At 42.0% G+C, this 24,131-nt stretch overlaps 1 protein-coding gene across 1 annotated transcript in view; it reads left to right on the plus strand.

The window, feature by feature from the left end:
* TANC1 (tetratricopeptide repeat, ankyrin repeat and coiled-coil containing 1) overlaps nt 1-24,131 on the plus strand; it is a 258,142-nt gene that overhangs the window by 225,410 nt on the left and 8,601 nt on the right. The window contains exons 18-22 of the mRNA XM_007941851.1: nt 8,247-8,380; nt 17,809-17,932; nt 19,354-19,529; nt 21,802-21,934; nt 23,792-23,883. Coding sequence (XP_007940042.1) covers nt 8,247-8,380; nt 17,809-17,932; nt 19,354-19,529; nt 21,802-21,934; nt 23,792-23,883 — 659 coding nt within the window. The remainder of the gene's footprint in view (nt 1-8,246; nt 8,381-17,808; nt 17,933-19,353; nt 19,530-21,801; nt 21,935-23,791; nt 23,884-24,131) is intronic.

Raw genomic sequence — 24,131 nt, forward strand, 5'->3', positions numbered from 1 at the left:
GGGTTTGAACCACCAGCCGTCTGGTTAGCAGGCAAGTGTCTTAGCCACTATGCTACCAGAGCTCCTCAAGCTCCTAAAGGTGAACTGCTGGAAAGGGAAGAGTTGGAGGGGTGGGAGGATTGGCGGATGTTCTGAGAGTTTTCTTAAATCATAAAATACCTAATTACATTTTCATTTTTTAGGTAAAATAGCTTGACAGACTTCCAGCATTCTGTGTGCTCTCTTTCCTTTACCATTGAGTGGGCTGAGGCCAGCAAACCTCCCACTGATGTTCAGACATCACTGCCTTTGTCACATCTAACAGTTCCATCTTTGTCACAATTAGTAGTTTGCATATTTGAGAACTGTACTACTTACTCCTGATATTGACACTTCCCTTTTTCCATTTTCCGGTCACTTTTGAAAAAGAAAAGTCCAATAAAATGGGAATTAAATTGGACAGATACCCAAACTATACATGCAAAGTCAAGCTACTCTGCATACATCAAACACTTGACCAGAATGAAGTGCCATTCCGGGTGTACAAACTGTACTCCTTAGGTGCCCAGTTCAGTTTGGGTCATCCGTATGTAATGTGTGAAATGGCACTGGTATGGAAGCTGGGGTGGGGCTGGGACTGGGGAGCAAGTTGCTTCTGCTCACTCTCTGTGTACTGACCTATCACCCTTCTCTTGAAGTTTCCAAATTGTGTACAGAAGCAATTGATGGTGAGATTGTCGTTACTGTTAGTTGCATTGACTCTGATTCATGGTGACCTTCTTTATAACAGAACAGAACACTGCCTGGTCCTTTGCCATCTTTATGGTCATTGGCATGTTGGAGCGGATTGTTGTATCTCTCACGTCAGTCCATCTCACTGAGGGTTTCAGTGATTATCAAGCAGGATGTCCTTTTCTGGCAGTTGGTCTTTCCTCATGGCATGTCCAAATAACAGTCTGTTACTATAACCCCTTAAGCTGTGCTATGTTACACACAGCTGGGCTTGGGTAGCACATCCCAATGTGATTGAGTGACAGATAATGCCATTAAATTTTATGAAATGTCTGGTTTATGGAATATCTGCTCCTGTTGACAGTTGAGTTTGTGTAAGTCAGATGCTTTGCCTAGAGAACTTTTGTATAAAAGAGCTTTTTGTATAAAAGATTCCTATTTCATGATACAAAGAATTATCTCATTGACATGTTTTCAGCAAGTTTCAGTCAGGTTTTTCTTAAACACCTGCTATTATGAATCTATTCATAACCTTAAGACAGAGGACAGGGTTGCTGAGATGAAATTACGCAAGATCGTCAATAAATGGATATGTGCTTTCATGAGAATTGAATGAAAACAATACCTTCTCATTAAGCGTTTTGCAAGTAAAAGAAATTGTGTCCAATTTGAGTCATAAAAACGCTATGGGTTCATACTGATTTTAGAGCTTCCATTTCACACCAAATCTTTAGTCCTTTGTCTTCCTGTTTCATTAGCCAGAAAACACGGCATTGCCTAACTTGGAGAGTATATGGTCCATCCTGGCCTCCACTCCTCTTCTTTTCTGGTCAGGCGGAGTGAGTTACCCTCATTACAAGCTGTCCATCAGCTCAGAGGTTGTCCTTTTCAGTAGAATAGTTGGAATTCCTGAATATAGCATTGCCATGATTTTGTTTGCTTAAGCTTGTCATCGACTGTTCTTCAGCCCTTCTTGTTTCCGAATATGGTATCCTTGAGTCCTTGTGGCTGCTGAAATTTGAGATACACCCTGCCCTCCAGAATTTGGATTGATGGGGCCAAAAAAGTCAATCTGAGTGGAAAAAGGAAAGCCCAAGTCCTATTTGCAAATGAGAGCCTCATTCACAACTTGTGTGTGCAGTACCTGATCTTTGTTAACCCTACACAAAGTCTGAGTGAGACTCTTTTAGCCTTAGGTGCCTATAAGTGCTTAATCACCTGAAAAGGAAGTTACTCCTAAAAACACCAGAAGTCAGACTGTGAAGGAAAAGAAAGGAATTGGGATCCATCTCTCAGCAAGCCTGGAGTGGCGCTGGAGTCCATGTGTCAGCTGCTCCAACTTCTGGCCTCCATAAAACATACCCCCTATTTTTAGTGCTAGGCTGTGGTTTCTGATATGCTGCTGTTGAAGAAATTCAGTAGCAGCTGCAACAGAAATCCTGGTTTAAAGGCACTGTTTATAATACGAATGAAACTTGTTTACCAAAAAGAGAACAAAATGTTACAGTGTGCTGTCCACTTCAGACCTCATTAAATGGCAGAGCTCCTGTGTTGATCCCTTTCCATGGTATCCTGCACATATGTTGACTGTCTTGCCTGGGAGCATAAGCACATGTAGACATTTATATGTCTGCACGTGTGTGTGCACGTGTATGTTTTTGTTCGTTTTTTATTATCAACTACAAAACAGAAGAGGAATCCACTAACTGGAGTAAAGCAGCAGAAGGAGTAGGTGCTGGTAGTGGTGACTCAGTGCTCAGATCCTCCATCTCATGAACCACTCAGAACAATCCAGATAATATATATGAAACTGCTTGACCTCTGACCCTTGGGTGAAAAGCAGAGTTCAGGTGATCTGTAGAGCAGATGTGGTGCCTGCTTCTCCGTGATGTGTGAAGAGGTGAAGTCACCAGCCACACTGTACTCTGTCCCTCACAATGGTCTGTGGAGACTTTGCTCTTTGGAGGAACACTGTTTGTCACAGGGAGATAAGGCCCAGGTGTCAGGTGTACATTTATTTATGTGTGTGTCTGATTCCTGGGGATTAAACCATGGACATGTTGATTGGAAGTTGGAGTAGTTGCAGCTGTCTGTCCTGATAGTGGCTTGAGGAGGACAGATGTACCTAAATTCACATATGGAAACACACACTCTGCACCTGAACACTCTGCGCCCTTGATCTTGGCTGCCAAGTCCTGTGGTGCACCCGAGGTCCCCAGGAGACAGAACTGGAGGGCAAGCTGTGCCAAGCCCCACCCTTTCTAACACTGCTGTGGCAGTGTTCTGTATTTGAACTATATATAAATGAGATCACACTGTATATTCTTTTTTGTTTCTTGAAATCGGTTTTTAAGTTTGTGAGACTGGCCCATTTTGTTGCATTTAGCTGTGTAGCAGTTATGTTCCTTGCTGTATGGTATCCTGTTGTTTGACTGTACCACAGTTTTGATACATCTATTGATAGGTTGCTTCCAGTTTTAGACTGCTATGAATAATGCTGCTATGAGCAATGTTGTATATGTCTCTTGGTACATTTGAGCGAGAGTTGCTATAGAGCGTGTGCCTACAGGTGGCATTGCGGGGTTGTAGGGCATATGTATCTTCAGCTTTGCTAGACAGTGCCAGACTGTTTTCTAGAGTGAGCAACCCAATTTTTCCTCCCACCAGCAGTGTATGAGGTTCCCACCATGCCCCGTTCATTTCTCAATTACTCTGATGGCTAATGAGGGTTGGACATGTTCTGTATGTTCATTAGCGTTTGAATTTCACTTTTTGTGAAGGGTCTATGCCTGGGCGCATTTTTGTACTGTGGTCTCTCACTTGGTTACTGATTTGTAGGAACACTTGATCAATCCTGGAAGTTGAACATTGTAGGGGCTGAATTTTAAAAACAGTTGTTCCAGGCAGACACTGGGAATAGAAGCAAAGCTACGTCCTTGGTTCCTCTGCTTCCTTCTGTTCCAGTATCATGCCACATCCAGTGTCATTACAATCTCTCTCCCATACCTTTCCTGTCCTCTTCCCCCACTGAAGAGTTTCCCTCTGGAATACTTCCCTTTCCTTTGGACAGCTGTTCATACAGCATAACAGACCCCTTTTGTAACTAAGCCCCTCTTTTTTACATGCCCACTCCCACTTCTTCTACTTAAGAATGACTGACTTGGAATGGGGAGGCATGGTTACTGATGTGAGGGTTATCACGAGACAGTGGCACTGTACTTCTTTCCCTCTCTGTTGTTCTTGTTTATCTTGAGCTAACCTCCCTATATCACTACCGCTACTACGCAGGCAGCTCACTGTCTCTGGTGTCACATCCAGGCTCTTCACCTGAACATTCAAGGCCCTCTACAACCTGATCCCCTCTTTGCTTTCTTGATATTCTTAATCCTGAATCTGGACTCTTATTAAAGAGATTCTAAGTTTCATAAAAAACCTTATGAATAGCAGAGAAACACTGTCTGATTGCACAACTTTAAGAATAGCCTGGAAACATTGTCTGATACAGCGCAGGAGGACAAGTCCCTTAGGTCAGAAGGCTCTCAAAATATGACCGGGAAAGAGCTGCATCATCAAAGTAGAACCAACCTTACTGATATGAATAAAGTAAAGCTTTCAAGACTTCCGTTTGCTGATGTGGCATGACCCAAATTGAGGAGAAACAGCTGCAAAAATCCGTTAATAATCAGAACATGGAAGGTGCAAAGTAAGAATTTAGGAAAATTGGAAGTTGTTAAAAATGAAATGGAATGCATAAAGATTGATATCCTAGGCGTTAGTGAGCTGAAATGGCCTGGTTTTGGCCATTTTGAATCAGACAACCATATAATCTACTATGCCGGGAATGATAATTTGAAGAGGAGTGGCTTGGCATTCATCATCACAAAGGATGTTTCAAGATCTGTCCTGAAGTACAATATCCTGAAGTACAATGCTGTCAGTGATAGGATAATATCCATACGCCTACAAGGAACACCAGTTAATAGGACTGTTATTCAAATTTATGCACCAACCACCAAAGCCAAAGATGAGGAAATTGAAGATTTTTATCAACTTCTGCAGTCTGAAATTTACCAAACAGGCAATCAGGATGTATTAATTATCACTGGTGACTGGAATGCAAAAGTTGAAAATTTTTGAAACAAAGAAGAATCACTGGTAGTTGGAAAATTTGGCCTTGGTGACAGAAATAATGCTGGCGATCACATGATACAATTTTGAAGAACAACAACTGATTCACTGCGAATACCTTTTTTCAACAACACAAACAGTGGCTGTATGTGTGAACTTCGCCAGATGGGAGTACACAGGAATCAGATTGACTACATCTGTGACAAGAGGCAATGGAAAAGCTCAGTATCTTTAGCCAAAACAAGGCCAGGAGCTGATTGTGGAACAGACCATCAACTGCTCATATGCAAGTTCAACTTGAAGTTGAAGACAATTAAAACAAGTCCATGAGAGCCAAAATATGACTTTGAATATATATCCCTCCTGAATTACCATCTAAAGAATAGATTTGATTCATTGAACACCAGTGACCGAAAACTAGAAGAATTGTGGGATGACATCAAGAGCGTTATCCATGAAGAAAGCAAGAGGTCATTAAAAATACAAGAATGAAAGAAAAGACCAAAATGGATGTCAGAAGAGACTCTGAAACTTGCCCTTGAGCGGATAGTAGCTAAAGCAAATGGAAGAAACGACAAGATAAAAGAGCTGAACAGTGTCAAAGAGCAGCTTGAGCAGACAAAGCCAATTACTGTATGAAATGTGCAGAGACCTGGAGTTAGAAAACCAAAAGAAAAGAGCGTGCTTGGCATCATTTCTCAGTCTGAAAGAACTGAAAAAAAATTTAAGCCTCTAGTTGCAGATTCTATGAAAGATTCTATGGGCAAAATATTGAATGATGTAGGAAACATCAAAAGAAGATGGAAGGAATACACAGTGTCACTGTACCAAAAAGAACTGGTCTGTGTTTATCCATTTCAGGAGGTGGCATATAATCAAGAACCAAGGGTATTGAAGGAAGAAGTCAAAGCTGCACTGAAGGAACTGGTGAAGAACAAGGCTTCAGGAATTGACAGAATATCCATTGAGATGTTTCAACAAACAGATGCCCCACTGGAGGCACTTACTCGTCTGTGCCAAGAAATTTGGAAGACAGCTGCCTGGCCAATTGACTGGAAGAGATCCATATTTGTACCCATTCCAAAGAAAGGTGATCCCACAGAATGTGGAAATTATCGAACAATATCACTAATAATGCACGCAAGTAAAATCTTACTTGAAGATAATAAAAAAACAGTTGCAGCAGTATACTGACAGAGAACTTCCAGAGGTGCAGGCTGGATTCAGAAGAGGACGTGGAACAAGGGATATCATTGCTGATGTCAGATGGCTCTTGGCACAAAACAAAGAATACCAGAAAGATGTTTACTTGTGTTTTATTGACTATGAAAAGGCATTTCATTATGTGGATCATAACAAATTGTGGATAACATTGAGAAGAATGAGAATTCCAGAACACTTAATTGTACTCATGAGGAACCTGTACATAGACCAGGAGATTGTTGTTCGAACAGAACAAGGGGACACTGCATGATTTAAAATCAAGAAGGGAGTGCATCAGGATTGTATCCTTTCACCGTACTTATTCAATCTATTTGCTGAGCAAATAATCTGCAAAGTTGGACTATATGAAGAAGAACGTGGCATCAAGATTGAAGGAAGAATCATTAACAACCTGTGATATGCTGACAACACAACTTTGCTTGCTGAAAGTGAGAATGACTTGAAGCACTTACTGATGAAGGTTGAAGAATACATAGTCTGCAGTATGGATTACGTCTCAATATAAAGAAAACAAAAGTCCTCACAGCTGTACCTATAAACAGCATCAAGATAAATGGAGAAAAGATTGAAGTTGTCAAAGACTTCACATTGCTTGGTTCTGCAGTCGACACCAATGGAAGCAGCAGTCAAGACATCAGACGTTGTATAGCACTGGGCAAGTCGGCTACAAAGGACCTCTTTCAAGTGCTGAGGAGCAAAGATGTCTCCTTGAGGACTAAGGTACATCTGACACAAGACATGATATTTTCAGTCGCCTTATATGCACATGAGGAGCTCTGGTGGCATAGTGCCTTGTTGTTATGTGCCGTCGAGTCGTACCCGACTCATAGCGACCCTCCTTGGGTTTCCGAAGCAATATGACTACGGAGGTAGTTTGCCCCATCTTCCTTCCAGGAGTGGCTGGTGGGTGTGAACCACCAGCCTTCTGGTTAACAGTCAAGTGCCTTAGGCGCTTAGTGACTGCTAACCAGAAAGCAAGTGGTTCACACCCACCAGCCACTCCTCGGAAGGAAGGTTGGGCAATCCTACTTCCATAGTGATACTGCCTCAGAAACCCAAGGAGTGGTCACTGTGAGTCGGGTCTGACTCAATAACAGTGAGTTTGGTTTTTTTGGTTTCATATACATGTGAGAGCTGGACAGTGAATAAGGAAGACCAAAGAAGAGTTGATTCTTTTGAGTTGTGGTGCTGGTAAAGAATGCTGAAAGTACTATGGACTACTAAAAGAACTAACAGATCTATCCTGGAGGAAGTGCAGCCAGAATGCTCCTTGGAAGTGAGAATGGCCAGACTTCGTCTCAACTACTTTGGTCTTGTTTTCAGAAAGCATAATTCCCTGGAGAAGGAGTCATGCTTGGTAAGGTGGAGGGTTGATGAAAGAGAGAAAGGCCCTCAATGAGATGGATTGACACAATGGCTGCGGCGATGGGCTCAAGTACAGCAGAGATCATGGAGCTGGTGGGGGACCAGGCGGTGTTCTGCTGTGCATAGGGTCACTATGAGTCAGAGACAACTCGACGGCACCTAGCAATAACAACAACGAGCTCTATAAAGGCTGGAATGATATGATATTGCCCTTAACTGCCTCAGTAAGGTGTTTTGTTTTAGGAAATAATGACTTTAGGCTAAGAAACCAGGCTGGACAATAATAGTAATCTCCATGTTTTTGTTGTACTATATTCTAGTTGTCTGTTGCTTTTTGGGGGGGGGGTGAGTTGTGCTAAATATGTAATTTGGACAGAGTTTGCTGGGGATGGCTTATACCTCTCCTCAACACCTCTGCTCATATAGCTGATGCAACTTGACTGAGGCTGGAAGGCCCACCTCCGGAATGCCTCACACAAAAGGTTGGAAAGGTGATGTTGGCTGTCAGCTGGCTGTTAACCGCACCAGTAGATAGTACTTTTTCTTTTTTTTCCTGTGGGTCTAAGAGTGAGTGTTCCAAGGAAGTGGAAGTTGCCTTATCTTTCAGACCTGGGCTCAGAAACTAGAACAGCATCGTGTCCACTGTGTTGTCTTGGTCAAATCTGCCACACAGCCCCTACCTCCAACTCACTCCTGAGTCTTAAGAGTGGAGGATACATAGACTTCCACCTTCTAATAGGAGGAGCTTCAAAGACTTTGTGGCTCTCTTTAATCCACCACGTACTAACAGATTCTTTCCTCCCCTCACTTTTCTTTAGCTCTCACGGCTGCTGCAGGAAGAGGGAAACTGGATGTCTGCGAGCTATTGCTGGAGCATGGAGCTGTTGTGTCTCGGACTAACAGGAGAGGGGTCCCACCTTTGTTTTGTGCAGCACGACAGGGGCATTGGCAGGTACTGTGTGGGCCCTTGAATGCTTCAGAAACAGTGGGGATAGATTTCACTACTGCCCATCTCTCCTTTGAGGTCACATGTGGCCAGATCCTATATCCCCTTAAACCAAAAAAAACAAACTCACTACCGTGGAATGAGATCTGACTCATAGTGACCCCTCTTTGGGTTTCCGAGGCAGTATCGCTAAGGAAATAAATTGCCCAGTCTTCCTTCCAAGGAGTGGCTGGTAGGTTTGAACCACAAGCCTTCTGGTTAGCAGTCAAATGCCCTATGCCAGCAGAGCTGTGCTTTAGCCCTGTCTATTGTGTTTCACATCTTGGCTTCTGCTTTTACCTCAGTCCTGCTGGATAAAGTCAGACATTTGGCAGAAGAGCACAGGGTCAACATACAGGCTTAAAAACAGGCTGAAAATCAGTCCATAGACACACAACTGCTTCCTTTTAACTTGGGAGGGCCCTGAGATACTGGGGAGGGGAAGTCAGTGGGTGGAACCCATCCTGATAATAGATTCTTCAGCAGTAGTGGTGGTGGTGGGGGGTGGTTGTTATCTTATGATCCATTTATCCGTCATACTTGGAAGGAGAGCAGTTCTGTTGTACTCTTTGGAAGTGGAAACATTTTCCCTCTGACCTTGTCCTTTGATTCAGGCTGGTTTTCTTTTACTGTGATTAACATGTTGCCTTTAATCCAGTCATTTGATGGATCATTTGAAAGCAGCAGTTTTATTCATTCATTTCTTCACTTTTGTAAACAGTGACCATGTGCCTACCCCATGAGTGACACTAGGCACACACAGGCTACAAACCAAAGATAAATGGATTTTACTGTGTCCACTGTAGGAAGAGTTTTCTAGACCAAAATTTACATAATGGGAATTGCTCTTCTCCCCTTTCCTACTGAGCTCCATTGACAGGACGTACAAGGGCTCCTCTCCTCCCCAAGATTTTAGTTTTCTCTTGAAATTTTCCTTTTTTGTTTCCAAGAGCTAGTTCCAGAGAGGGGTTTGCACCATACGTTTCTGTCACCTGACAGATTCTGCCTTATTACTCTGGCTAGTCTCTAGTGGTGTAGTGCCTAAAGCACTTGACTGCTAACCAGAAGGCTGGAGGTTCAAATCCACCAGCCACTCCTTGGAAGGAAGATGGAGCAATCTACTTCCGTAGTGATACTGCCTTGGAAACCCTAGGAGGGGTCGCTATGAGTTGGGTCGGACTCGACGGCACATAACAACAACAAGAAGTCTCTCTCCTGACCCTGGTGTTTTCTAGATCATGCGGAAGTTAGGAAGCATTTGCTGGTGCATAAAGAACAAGATAGCAATGGGAATATGCTCCCTTCTGTTCTTGCAGGTGATAGAACAGAGGTAGCCGAGAAAAACCTTGGACTGTGCCCTTGAAGAGAGCAGCTCTTACTGGGCTGGTGGTTATGAGATGTCGCCCTGCTCCCCCCACCAACCCACCCCCACCCCTAGCTTTAGCTTTTGATGGTTCTGTTTAAATACAAGGCCCTGAAGCTGAGAATCTGCTTTAAAAACAAAAATGAAACTCACTGCTGTGGAGTCAGATCTGACTGATAGTGACCCCTCTTTGGATTTCCGAGGCAATATCATTGCAGAAGTAGATCAAAAAACCAAACTCAGTACCGTGGAGTCGATTTCGGCTCATAGCAACCCCTTCTTGAGTTTCCAAGGTTGTATCTCTGGTGGCGTAGTGCCTAAGGCATTTGACTGCTAACCAGAAGACTGGTTAAACCCACTAGCCATTCCTCGGAAGGAAGACTGGGCAATCTACTTCCATAGTGATACCACCTTGGAAACCCAAGGAGGGGTTGCTATTAGTCAGATCCAACTCGGCAGCAGTGAGCTTTTTGGAGTTTTGGTATCTCTATGGAAGTAGATTGCGCAGTTGTCCTTCTGAGGAGTGGCTGGTGGGTTTGAACCACAGGACTTCTGGTTAGCAGTCAAATGCCTTAGGCACCAAGCCACCAGACCTCAGATTCATTCATTCTTTCACTTTGTAAACTTTGCTAAAAATTGCCTTTTGTAAGCCTCAGGCCATCCACCAAGCCTTAAATCTTTTAAAAGTAGGTTGCATGGGGTGGAGTGGCAACCTCCCATGCCCTTATCCCACAGTTACTTCACTTTAGCTCCAGCCTGGAACCTAAATGACCCTTAGCTAAGCTTCCCATATCCCCCAGTGGGTATGTACTGTGTTTGGTTACCATTTTCTCCCCAAAGTTACTCTTTCTGCCTGGTGTGTGTGTTTTGTAGACCTAAGAATGAATTGTTGTTAGGTGCCATCAAGTAGCCTCTGACTCAAAGCAACCCTGTGTGCAACAGAATGAAGCACTACTTGATACTGCACCAGCCTCACAATCCTTGGTACATACCTGAGTCTGTCATTGTAGCTACTCTGTCAGTCCACCTCCTAGAGGGTTTTCTCCTTTTTCGCTGACCCTCCATTTTACCAAGCATGATATCCTTCTTAAATCTTTTAAAAGTAGGTTGCATGGGGTGGAGTGGCAACCTCCCATGCCCTTATCCCACAGTTACTTCACTTTAGCTCCAGCCTGGAACCTAAATGACCCTTAGCTAAGCTTCCCATATCCCCCAGTGGGTATGTACCTGGTTATGGTTACCATTTTCTCCCCAAAGTTACTCTTTCTGCCTGGTGTGTGTGTTTTGTAGACCTAAGAATGAATTGTTGTTAGGTGCCATCGAGTAGCCTCTGACTCAAAGCAACCCTGTGTGCAACAGAATGAAGCACTACTTGATACTGCACCAGCCTCACAATCCTTGGTACATACCTGAGTCTGTCATTGTAGCTACTCTGTCAGTCCACCTCCTAGAGGGTTTTCTCCTTTTTCGCTGACCCTCCATTTTACCAAGCATGATATCCTTCTTCAAGGGATGATCCCTTCTGACAGAGTGACCAAAGTAGGTGAGACGAAGTCTGGCCATTCTTGCTTCCAAGGAGCATTCGGCTGTACTTCTTCCAGGACAGATCCATTAGTTCTTTTAGCAGTCCATGGTAATTTGAGTATTCGTCGCCAGACTCCAGCTCAGAAGCATCTGTTCTTCTTCAGTCTTCCCTATTCATTGTCCCGTTCTCACATGCATATGAGGCAATTGAAAATACCATGGCTTCGGTTAGGTGCTCCTTAGTCTTCAAGGAGACATCTTTGCCTTCAGCACTTGAAAGAGGTCTTTTGTAGCTGATTTGCCCAATGCAATATGTCTTTTGATGTCTTGACGGCTGCTTCCATTGGTGTTGGTTGTAGAACCAAGCAATGTGAAGTGTTTGTGACAACTTCAATCTTTTCTCCATTTATCGTGCTGCTGCTTATTGGTCTACTTGTGTGGATTTTTGTTTTCTTTACATTGAGGTGTAATCCATACTGTAGACTGTAGTCTTCAATCTTCATCAGTAAGTACTTCAAGACATCCTCACTTTGAGCAAGCAGAGTTGTGTCGTCTGCATATTGCAGGTTGTTACTGAGCCTTCCTCCAATACTGATGCCACAGTCTTCATCTAGTCCAGCTTCTCGGAGTATTTGCTCAGGATAAAGATTGAATAAGTATGGTGAAAGAATACAACCCTGATGCACAGCCTTCCTGATTTTAAACTCTACAGTTTCCCCTCATTCTGTTCAAATGACAGCCTTCTAGTCTACGTACAGGTTCCTCATGAACACAATTAAATGTTTTGGAATTCCCATTCTTCTCAATGTTATCCATAATTTGTTACGATCCATATAGTCAAATGCTTTTGGATAGTCAATAAAACACAAGTAAACATCTTTCTAGTATTCTCTGCTTTCAGCTAAGATCCATCTGACATCAGCAATGATATCCCTCATCCCATGTCATCTTCTGAACCCAGCCTGCATTTCTGGAAGTGCTCTGTCAATATACTGCTGCAACCGTTTTTGAATTATCTTCAGTAAGATTTTACTTGAGTGCAATATTAATGATAATGTTCAATAATTTCCACGTTCTGTGGGATCACCTTTCTTTGGAATGAATACAAATATAGATCTCTTCCAGTCATTTGGCCAGGGAGCTGTCTTCCAAATTTGTTGGCATAGATAAGTAAGTGCCTCCAGGAGTGGCTCATCCCTTTGGTTCCTGTTCACAAGGGGAGTGGTTTCCAACTCGACAGCACATAACAACAACAACAACAACAAGACTAGTTTGAGTAGGATTGGTGTCAGTTCTCTGAACATTCTGTAGAATTCTCCAGTGAAACTGTATGGGTCAGGGCTTTTTTTTTTTTAATATAACCTGTTCACTTTCTTTTTTTGTTATGGGTCTGTTCAGATTTTCCACCTCAGTGTGTATTAGTTTAGGTAAGTATTTCTAAGGCAGTATCTCTATGGAAGTAGATTGTCCAGTCTTCCTTCTGAGGAATGGCTGGTGGGTTTGAACTGTCAGCCATCTGGTTAGCAGTCAGATCCTGTAGGTACTACACCACCAGAACTCCCCCATTTTTTCTAGATTTTCAAATTTGTTTGCATATACATCTTCATAGTGTCCTGATATTATCCTTTTTAATTTCTGTTGGTTCTCTTGTGACATTGCCCAGTTCATTTCTTACTGCATTATTTGTATTCTCTTCCTTTTTTTCATTGTTAAATTTGCTAGTGGTTTGTCAATTTTATTAATCTTTTCAAGATACCAACTTATAGTCTTACTGATTTTTTTCCTACTGTCTATTTTCTTTTTCATTTATTTCTGCTTAAACTGTTATTTCCTTCTGGTGACTGTAGGCTTTTTTTTTTTTTTTTGGTGCTCTTTTTGTGATTGTTGGAGATGTTGGTTTAAAGTGTTGATTTTGGCTCTTTCTTCTTTTTTGATGTATACATTTATTGCTATAAATTTGTCTCTGATCACTGCTTTTGCTGTGTCCCAAAGATTTTGGTACGTTATGTTTTCATTCTTATTTGATTCAAGGAAGTTTTTAATTTCATTTTTTATTTCTTCTATTACCCAGTCTTTTTCAAGGATGGTGTTTACTCAGTTTCCATGTGTTTGTTCTTTTTCCCTTAATTTTCCTATTGCTGATTTCTAATTTGATAGCATTGGGATCTGAGAAGATGCTTTGCAGTATATCAGTGTTTTTAAATGTATTAATGTTTGCTTTGTGGCCTAACATATGGTCTGTCCTGGAGAATGTTCTGTGGGCACCGTACAATAATGTGTATTATGCTGTTGTTCAGTAAAGTGCCCTGTAGATGTCTATAAGGTCATGTTGGTGGATTGTATTGTTTAGTACTTCTGTGTCTTTGTTGCATTTCTTTCCAGTTGTTCTATCTTTGATTAAAGTGGTGTTTTAAAGTCTCCTACTATGGCTGTGGAGTTATCTTTTTTTTTTTTTTTTTTTCTCTCTCCAGTTCTGTTACAGTTTAATTTATGTATTTTGGGGATCTTTCATTGGGTGCATATTTATTTATTATTATGTCCTCTTGTTCAGTTGATCCTTTAACCATTATATAATGTACTTCCTTGTTTCTTATGGTGATTTTTGTCTTAAAGTCAATTTTGTCAGAAACTAATACTGCCACTCCTACTCTTTTATGATTGCCATTTGCTTGATACATCTTTTTCCAACCTTTGATTTTTAGTCTCTCTTTGTTTTTGTCTCTGAGGTGTGTCTCTTATAGACAGCATATTGATGGGTTGTTTTCTTATCCATTCTGCAACTCTCCATCTCTTGAGTGGGAATTTCATTCGTTGACATTCAGTGTAAATATCTACAAGTATGAATTTGTTGCTGTCATTTTGTTGTGTGTTTTTTCATGATGTTGCCTATTTCTTTGTTCCATATAATTGTCTGTGCTGAGCCATTTTGTTTATGAACTGTGTTATCATTTCCTTTATTACTATTGTTTTCATATTTGCTAAATATTTGTGCTTGTCCTCTTTTTTATTTTGATGTGAAGGTTTATCTTTTTTTTTTTTTTTTTGTGGTTACCCTGTTTATAATTTTCTTTCCAAGTTTAGAACAGTCCATTCTATCTTGCAGTTGTCTTGACTTCCTCACCATTTAGAAGTTCTGTAACTCTCTTTGTTTTGTAGTTGTCCTCTTTGCCAATTGATGTCTCTGGTTCCCTGTTTACAATCTTGTGAGCTTATTTACTTTGGATACTTCTGTAACTGGGTTGGTTTCTTGGTTAAGTCATCATGTGTGAGTGGTTGGTTGTTGTTTGGTGGTGTTGGTGCTCGGTTCGAAGGACTCCATTTAGCATCTCTTGTAAGGTTGGTCTGGTTTTAAGAAATTCCTGTAATTTCTGCTTATCTGGAAATGTCCTCATTTCACCATTGTATTTGAGGGACAGTTTTGCTGGGTATATAGTTCTTGGTTGGAAATTTTTTTCTTTCAGGGTTTTATATATACCATCCTATTGCCTTCTTGCCAACCTGGTTTCTGCCAAGACATCAGAGCTTAGTCTTATTGGTTGTCCTTGGTAGGTAACTTTTCATTTTTCCCGTGCTGCTTTCAGGATTCTTTCTTTATCTTTGGTTTTGGTGAGTTTGATGATATGTCTTGGTCATTTTCTTTTGGGGTTTATCTGTTTGGGTCTCATTGGACTTCTTGAATGGATATATTCTCATCTTTGATCATATCAGGGAAATTGTCTTCCAACAAATCTCTGACAGTTTTCTCTGTAGTTTTATTTGTCTCTTCCTGTTCTAAAATTCCGATTAAACGTGGGTTATTCCTTTTGATAGTATGTCATATAATCCTTAGGCTTTCTTCATTTTGTTTTGACCTTTTTTCTGATTGATCCCTTTCCAAAGAAGTATTCAGGTATTTGTCTTCAGTCTCACTAATTCTGTCTTCCATTGTATCAGTTCTACTCTTTTGCCCTTTCAATGTGTTATCTACTTTTGAAAATTTAGTATTAATCTTCTGAATTTCTGTGTGTAGATTTTGTATCATTTCTAATTTTTCATTAATTTTGTCATTTTGTTCTTATATCGTCTTTTGAAATTTTTCTAGGGTTTTCTGTGTTTTCCTCAATTTTGTCCGTGTTTTCCTTGATCTGTCTCTCAATTCGTTGAAGGTACCTAAATATAATTATTTTGAATTCCTTATCAGGGAGTTCCAATGCTGTTTCTTCCTTAGGGATGTGTTTTGGATCTGTATTCTGGTCCCTTGTTTCTCTTGCTTCTTTGTGTGGACTGTGATGGTCTGTTGTCTGCAGACATTGTGACACTTTTGTGTTTATATTTTATTGGTGATTGTATGTTGGAATGATTCACCCAAGATTTTAATTTTCTTTGTTTTGTTTGGGTGCTATCTGAGTAAGGAGGATTCTGTGCCCTCTATTCATTAGTTGGCAGCTCTTATGCACTTACCACCTGTCTCCTTCCCAATCATTAGCCTCCTGTATATCCGTGTTGTCCTTGGCAAGCGGAGCCTATTCTTAGGTCCCTGGAATCTGCATGAGAATGTTGTCACTTTAAATATCTAAAATGGCCACCGTTTGTAAACATTCAAAATGGCTACACTCTCTGGACAGCTGAAAGTCCACAGCTCAGTATGTCTCCTCCTTTACTGTTTCCCTTTTTAGTCATCAGACACCAGCACAGTTGTCCATGCAGCCCTTGGCAAACAGGGCCCATTTTTAGGTTAATTCTCAGGTCCCAACACCATTTGGAAATCTGTCCGTGCCATCAGGATAGCTGACAGTCTGCAGCTCCATTTGTCTCCTGAGTCACTATATTCATTCAGGTTCTTCTACTAGTTGGTGTTTAATCCACTGCTGTATCCTTCATTTCAAAGCTCAGGGCTCCAGGATTATCTTCTCTATCTCTGCCAATTGATTTATCTTTTCTTTGTTGAAGAGGGTCTGTGTAGCTTGTCTGCCTGTTCCACCATCTTACTGGAAGTCCATCCTTTCCTGTCTTTTTAATGACCTTTTGCTTTCTTCATGGTTGATGTTCTTGATGTCATCCCACAGTTCCTCTAGTTTTCAGTCATTGGTGTTCAGTATGTCAAATCTGTTCTTCAAATGGTTTCTAAATTCAGTTGGGACACAATCAAGGTCATATGTTGGCTCTTGTGGACTTGTTTTAATGGTTTTCAGCTTCAGCTTGAACTTGCATATGAGCAGTTGATTGATGGTCTGTTCCACACTCAGTCCCTGGCCTTGTTTTGGCTAAAGATACTGAGCTTCTCCATCGCCTCTTTCCACAGAAGTAGTCATTCTGATTCCTGTTTATTCCATCTAGTGAGCGATATGTGTCTACCCCATTTATGTTGGTGAAAAAAGGTAATTACAGTAAATAAGTCTCTGGTCTTGCAAAATGCTATCATTTGATCTCCAGCATCATATCCAGTTGGCCATATTTTCCAACTACTGGTGATTCTTCTTTGTTTCTAGTTTTTGCATTTCAGTCACCAGTAATAATCAACACATCTTGATTGCATGTTTGGTCAATTTCAGACTGCAGGAGTTAGTAAAAATCTTCAGTTTTCTCATCTTTGGGTTTGGTTGTTGGTGTGTAAATTTGAATAATAGTAGTATTAACTGTTCTTCCTTGTATGTGTATGGATATTATCCTATCACTGACAGCACTGTACTTCAGGATAGATTTTGAAATATTCTTTGTGACGATAAATGCCGCGCCATTCCTCTTCAGTTTATTATTCCCAGCTTAGTAGGTCATATGGTTGTGTGATTCAGAATGGCCAAAACCAATCCATTTCAGCTCACTAATGCTTAGGATATCAATCTTTATGTGTCAGATTTCATTTTTGACAACTTCCAATTTTCCTGCATCATACTTCATACATTCCATGTTCTGATTATTAGTGGATGTTTGCAGCTGTTTCTTCTCATCTTGAGTCATGCCACATTGGCAAATGGATGTCCCAAAAGCTTTACTCCATCCACATCATTAAGGTTGACTCTACTCTGAGGGGGCAGCTCTTCCCTAGTCGTATTTTGAGTGCTTTCCAACCTGAGGGGCTCATCTTCTGGCACTATATTAGACAGTGTTTCACTGCTATTCATAAGGTTTTCACTGGCCAGTTCTTTGAGTAGTGGATGGCCCTTTCTTCTGACTCTTAGTCTGGAAGCTCCACAGAAACTTGTCCACCGTGGGTGACCCTGCTGGTATTTGAAATACTGGTAGCATAGCCTCCAGCCTCACTGCAACATGCAAGCCACCACAGTATGACAGACTGACAGACGAATGGTGGACTAATGAACTAAGTATGCTAAAATAAAGAGCAGATGTATGGAAAAAGATGCTGTCCAAAAGAATAGAAAGTTTTTACACACCCCATGGATCACAAAGCTAAAGGGATTTTTTAAAGGAGGGGATTGTACTACGTTTAAAGGCAGAGAACCCCATCTGGGTGCAGAGAGGGCAATTTGGAATGCAGTGGGTAGGTTGTGACTCTGAACATTTCTTTCAGATTGTGAGGTTGCTTCTGGAGTGCGGCTGTGATGTGAACCTGAGTGACAAGCAGGGACGGACGCCCCTTATGGTGGCTGCATGTGAAGGGCACTTAAGCACCGTGGAATTTCTTCTTTCAAAAGGTAGCTGCACATCGGCCCTGCCTTTTGATTATTTAGAATGGATGAAGAAAAGTTTTGGCAGACCCATTCCGTACTTTCTGACTCACATTTTAAAAATGTTTTTGTCATGGAAATTTTTGAGTATGCACAAAAGTGGATAGTCTAGGTAGTGAATACCTGTGTATCCTCTGCCCAGCTTCAATAATGTGTTGTTGTTGTTAGGTGCCATGGAGTTGGCTCTGACTCATAGTGACCCTATGTACAACAGAACAAAACACTGCCCTGTCCTGTGCTATCCTCACAATCATTGCTGTGTTTGACCCTGTTGTTGGAGCCCCTGTGCCAGTCCAACTTGTTGAGGGTCTTCCTCTTTTTTTTGCTGACCCTCCAGTTAACCAAGTCCTTCTCCAGGGACTGGTCCCACTTGATCCTTGTTTGTTGGCCAGTTGGCTTCAAATTTCGCAGCACTGGATTGACATGCTGTTCAGGCCAGGTATTTGTAGTTATGAAATGGTTTGCTTCTTAGCCTTTTTTTTCTTTCCCCACTCTTTTTTTTTTTTTTAATTGTGATTTGGGTGAAAGTTTACAGAGCAAATTCACTTTCCATACAGCAGTTCACATACACTTTGTCTCGTGACATTGACTATAATTTACCCCAATGCAACAGTTCCCCTCCCACTTCCTCCCAATACTTACCTCTTCTTCGCTGTGTCCATTCCTCTTGCACTCCTGCCCCCTGAGCTGTCTCCCTGTGCATAAACAGCCCTTCTTTCTCCCATGATTATTCTCTCCAAGGAGTGTATCTACCTTGGGTAAATGTTCAACTCATATGCCTGTCTTTTGTTTGGCTGGAAGCCACAGGTGTGGGTTCAATTCCAGACCTAAAGGGCAGCTAGGGGCCATAGTCTCAGTGGTTCCACCAGGCTCTATCAGACCAGCAAACCTGGTCCCCCCTTTTTTTTTTTTTTAATTTCCAAATGATTTTGAGTTTTGTTCCACATTGTTCTCCCTCTCTATCCAGGATCTCCTACATAGATCCCCCTCTGAGTGGTTGACAATGGTAGCCCGGCACCATCTAGTTCTTCTGGTCTCATAGTTGTTGTATAGGCTAAGGATCACATAGTATACCAGTCACTAGGACTAATTATTTCCATGAATCTTTGATTTTCTTCGTTCTTCTTTTCTCTGGACGAGGAGACCCATTGTTGCATCGAGATGGCTGCTTGCAAACTTTTAAGATCCCAGTTGCTACTCACCAAAGTAGGATGTGGAACAATGTTTTGTGTAGTATGTTATGCCAGTTGAGCTTGATGTCCCCTGTGACTATGGTCCCGAGCCCATCAGTTCAACTATTCAGTCACTCTGGGTAGCTGTCTATGACTAAGTGCTTCTTGGCTTTTTCTTAATTAGGTTTGTGTTTTGTGAATGGGCTTGTCTTTCAGGTGCTGCCCTTTCTTCTCTGGACAAAGAGGGTCTGTCAGCGTTAAGCTGGGCTTGTCTGAAAGGTCACAGGACAGTGGTTCAGTATCTAGTTGAAGAAGGAGCCGCAATAGACCAGACAGACAAGAATGGCCGCACTCCTTTGGACCTGGCAGCCTTCTATGGGGATGCAGAGACAGTAAGTGCTAACAGACGTTCACTCTCCTCCAGCTGCATGCCCAGGACCAGCATCACACAGAACTCCCATGAACCTGACAATTTCCAGAGTGTGTGTGAGGCTGTGCCCATGTGTGATCAGTGTGTGTGTATGTGTCATGCATTGTTGCTCTAAAATTCCATGACTTGCAGTCTGTTCCAGGACTCTAGTAAAAACTTTAAAAGACTCTTAAAAATTTAAAAGCCTTGATTATAAACTGTATACACAGCAGAGACATATATGTGAATATGTATACATGCATGCATATGTGGTTTTATTTTCTCATAGTAATTCATATAAATAGAATAACTATAAATAATTTTAAAATCACTCTTATATGTGAGAAATAATCAAATAGTTATTTTGCTTTCAAAGCGATGTGGCATTGCCTGTACGTAATATAAAATGCTTTTGGGACCACCTTTATCATTCTACCAAATTCCTAAGTCTAATGAAGGTGCGAAGAGATAAAACCTTAATAAGCTAAGAACCACAAAATGCCTTTCAGGGCAGAAACCATATCTGTCACGCTCCACATCCCAGGAGCCCAGCAGATGCTAGAGACATACATAATCAGTTACTGGAGAGTTTGCACCGTTGAATAGTTTGATCTGTACAATATGTGGAGAATAGCTTAGGAAGCAAGAACTGTGCTACTGGGAGCTGTGTCCCTTGGAGAAAAAGCTTTCACCCTGCACATCTGAGCCTTGGTGCTTTAAAAGGTTGTGATGCTAGAGTTCTATGATGTCAGTTTCTTGTACCTTGTATACTGTACTTCATGGTGATTTGCAGAAACAGATTTTTAATTAAATCTCATGTATCCACACACTTTAATTGTTCAGCTTACACTGTCTTGCCAAATTCTGTAGTTTGGCAACATGTGGTGGTTAAATTTGTATGTCAACTTGGCTGGGCCTGGTTGAGTGGCTGGGCAGCTGAATGTAGTTATTCCCTGTGATGAGACTGGCAGTCAGCTCCATGATGGGATCTACCACAAGCAGCTGAGTAGCTGCCTTTGGGATGTGGTCTGCTTCCTGTATATAAGGAGAAGCCTTGGGGATAGTCTCTAGCTTATGGCACACTTGGACCCTGCATGTAGCCATGTTGTCATTCAGCAGCCTGCCATGCTCTGCTGACCTTGGGACTTAAAACGGACTTAAATTAATGGCCTGCTGTGTAGTTTGGTAACATTGGGACTGTGCCTTTTTACTTGTCAACCTTGGACTTCTCAGCTCAGCATCCAGCAGCTGTCTGAGTGAAGAAAAGCCTCTAGCTCCAGTGGGCCAGGAGCAGGAGGCAGAGCTGGACCCCGAGGTTGAGGGGCTTTCACCCAGCCCCTAGAGCCTGGCACTTTGAACTTGGACTTAAAGCCTCCAAACTTAAGGGAATAAACTCCCGTTTATTAAGGCCATGCCATTTGTGCTATATTCTTGTCAGAGCAGCACTTTGTAACCAGAACACAACATTTGGGAAGAGTGAAGGAGCTTAGCATTCTAGGGTCATTTTGGAACAGCTGATGGACTGATAGAATGAATGTCCTGTCATATGCATGTAAAAATCTAAAGTGGCTACATTTTAGAGTGAGCGATTTGAGTGGTCAAAGTGGTCATTGTCCAAGTGACAGCTACTTTATCAATCTTTACCATGGTCTCAAACTTTCCATCTTTATAGTCCCAGTATTCAGTTTTTTTTCCTAAGCCTTAAAAGGTGAGTTATGCTCAAGTCCTTCTGGTCCCAAGCTGCTAATTTTTGTGGCTTGCTATGCCCAGGCTATATTGATCTGAGTGTTTGTAAAGTTCCCATTACTATATAACCTGCAAGCACATTGCAGCTTATTGCAGAATCTACCTCCTAATTAACTGGAGATGAACAGGTAACTGGGCACATCTCTGTGGCTTAGGAAGTGATGAAGAGACAGATAGGTCATGCAGGTGGACATACACACATGTGTGGTATATGGGTGCTAGCATACAGCACATCTCTCTTCCTGTTCTCTTCCTCAGTGATAATCACAATCACTTTAATCACCAATTACTTTTATTACAGTCACTGGGTTTTAGCTATAGATTCCAGCTTTTCTTCTCCATTTTGTGTCAACTTTATTTCTGTTCCAGGATCACTGATGGCTACAGGCATCTCAAATAAGAGTAGAGCTGGCTGCCAGGCTCTGGTCCAAGAGGCCAAACAAGGTGTTGGGGAGCTGTAGCACTCCTGCCCTGTGCTGCTCCTCAGGGCCTCTGTCTCCCCACTGTAGGTGCTGTACCTGGTGGAGAAAGGTGCTGTGATTGAGCACGTGGACCACAGCGGCATGCGTCCCCTGGACAGAGCCATTGGCTGTCGAAACACATCTGTAGTGGTGACACTACTGAGAAAAGGAGCCAAATTAGGTCAGTGAATGCCACCTTAGTTCAGCAGACAGAAGGAAGTTAACTTCAGATTTTGCAGTGTATTAGGGAGCCTTGACATTTATCTGCCTCCAGGTTAAGAAATAAAATGTCCAATGTTTCGATTTTTTTTTCCTGTCCACCCCACCACCACCCCCCGCAGGCTTATTTAAGCACCTAACAACCACAAACTAAACTCAGTGCCATCGAGTAGATTCCAACTCATAGCGACCCCCTTTGGGTGTCTGAGGCTGTAAATCCTTACGGAAGTAGATTGCCCCATCTTCCTTCTGCAGAGCAGCTTGTGGATTTGAACCACTGACCTCCTGGTTAGCAGCCAAATGTAACTCATACTAATAATAATGTGGGTAGAACAAGTAACCAGTTGTCATCAAGTCATTCCAACTGACGACAATGCCATGTGTGCTGGAATAGAAACTGTACTCCATAGGATTTTCAATGGCTGGTTTTTCTTTTGTTTTGTTTTTGGAAATAAATCACTTAGTCTTTCTTCCACAGCCCTTCTGAGTAGACTCGAACCTCCAGCCTTTAGTTAGCAGCCAAGCATGTTAACAGTTGGCACTTCCCAGGGACACCCTGTGGGTAGAAAGCAGAGGCTAATGTTGAAGATAGTCTAGAGTAGCAGGGTGGTAGCAATGCCCAGGATGTGCTCCCTGGAGCAATCAGATTAGACTCAGGGGTAGGGGGAAGGACCCAAGCAGCAGTAGTTACTAAAGCTCACCAGGTGATTCTAATGAGCAGCTAGGTTGAGATCCACTGTTGTACAGTAATCATTGTGCCCTGGGCAGGCAAATTGCAACCCCAGCATGGTTTATACAAGGAAAAAGTCATGTGATCTAATTGAGCTGAGATGGGTTACCTGAAGACAAAACATGTGGGGGCTCTGAGTATAGAGAGACCCTTTGTGTGGCTGATTGGAGCATAAAACACCATTCAGACTGTGGTGAGAGAGGAGCAACTAGAGAGTCACTGTTCGAGTTTGAAACACAAGACATTTGACCAACAGTAGCTCTGGGCAGGGGACTACAATGAAGAAGATGATACAGGTTAATGTTAGTAAGCAGTTAGCAGTATCTGGAGCTCTCCTGTGCATTTTCATATTTTAACTTTTAATGTTCACTCCAACCCTGTAAGTGGTGGTGGTGATATCATTTTACAGATGAGAAAACCAAGGCATAGAGAAGTAAGTGGCAGTCAGGGTTTTAATTGAAGCAGTGTGACTCCTGGAGCCATGCTCTTAAATACTACCCCACACAGTGTTGTGAGTGTTGAGAAGATGCCTTGATGTAGGCTGGCGGAGAGGAGGTGGGCACAGACATGAGCAAGAAGGCCTAGAGAATGAGGCCTAGGAAGAAAGGAGAAGCTCCACAGTTAGGTAATCCCAGGAATAGATTTTAATGGTAGGATGCAAGAGGATGCTAAGAACACACAACTCCATTTGTTGCCTGTGATGATGGGTGCTGCGAGAAGCTAATGAGATTTGTCAGAAGTTTTGATTTCTCCCCAAGATCCCCATTGGTGAGGATGGGTTGTGGCTGCTGTGATGCCTTAGGTTTGCAAGACTTTATTCACTTGAAGAATAGCAGTGGATCTGTCTCTTAGATTTATGTCTTACACTGGTGCGGCATAAAGCCTATTAGAAACGAAACCGTCTCATGGGTGTGCTGTGCTCTTTCCTTCAGTGTATTATCTGGAAGCTGGAAAACTGCAGAAACAGTTGTCCTGTGCAGCTGGGTTCTCTGCTGTACATGATGTGTGTAGCTTTGGTGGGGCCCCAGAAGAATTGAACTCCTTCCCTCCAAGACCCTGCAGTGCTCTGAATGCATGTTTATTTTGCAGGAAATGCTGCTTGGGCGATGGCCACGTCCAAACCTGATATTTTGATTATACTTCTACAGAAATTAATGGAGGAAGGAAATGTGATGTACAAAGTAAGTGGTATCGCCCTTTTCTATGGCTTTGTGACTGACTCTAGCCATTTATTAGTTTGGTACAAAGGACAGAGAATACCTTGGTTTTAAGAGGAGTTGGAAGAGACGCTAACCTGGCCTCATGTCCGTGGTTTGTTTACTATCTTTTTTAAAAAGAAAAAAATGCATTTTATTGAAATGTAATTTATGTACAATGAAATACACAAAACTAAAGTGACATGGGTCCATGGTTTTTTTTTTTTTTTTTT

The sequence above is a fragment of the Orycteropus afer genome, unplaced genomic scaffold, assembly GCF_000298275.1.
Source record: "Orycteropus afer afer isolate SDZICR_OR568_19922 unplaced genomic scaffold, OryAfe1.0 scaffold00084, whole genome shotgun sequence".
NCBI lineage: Eukaryota > Metazoa > Chordata > Mammalia > Tubulidentata > Orycteropodidae > Orycteropus > Orycteropus afer.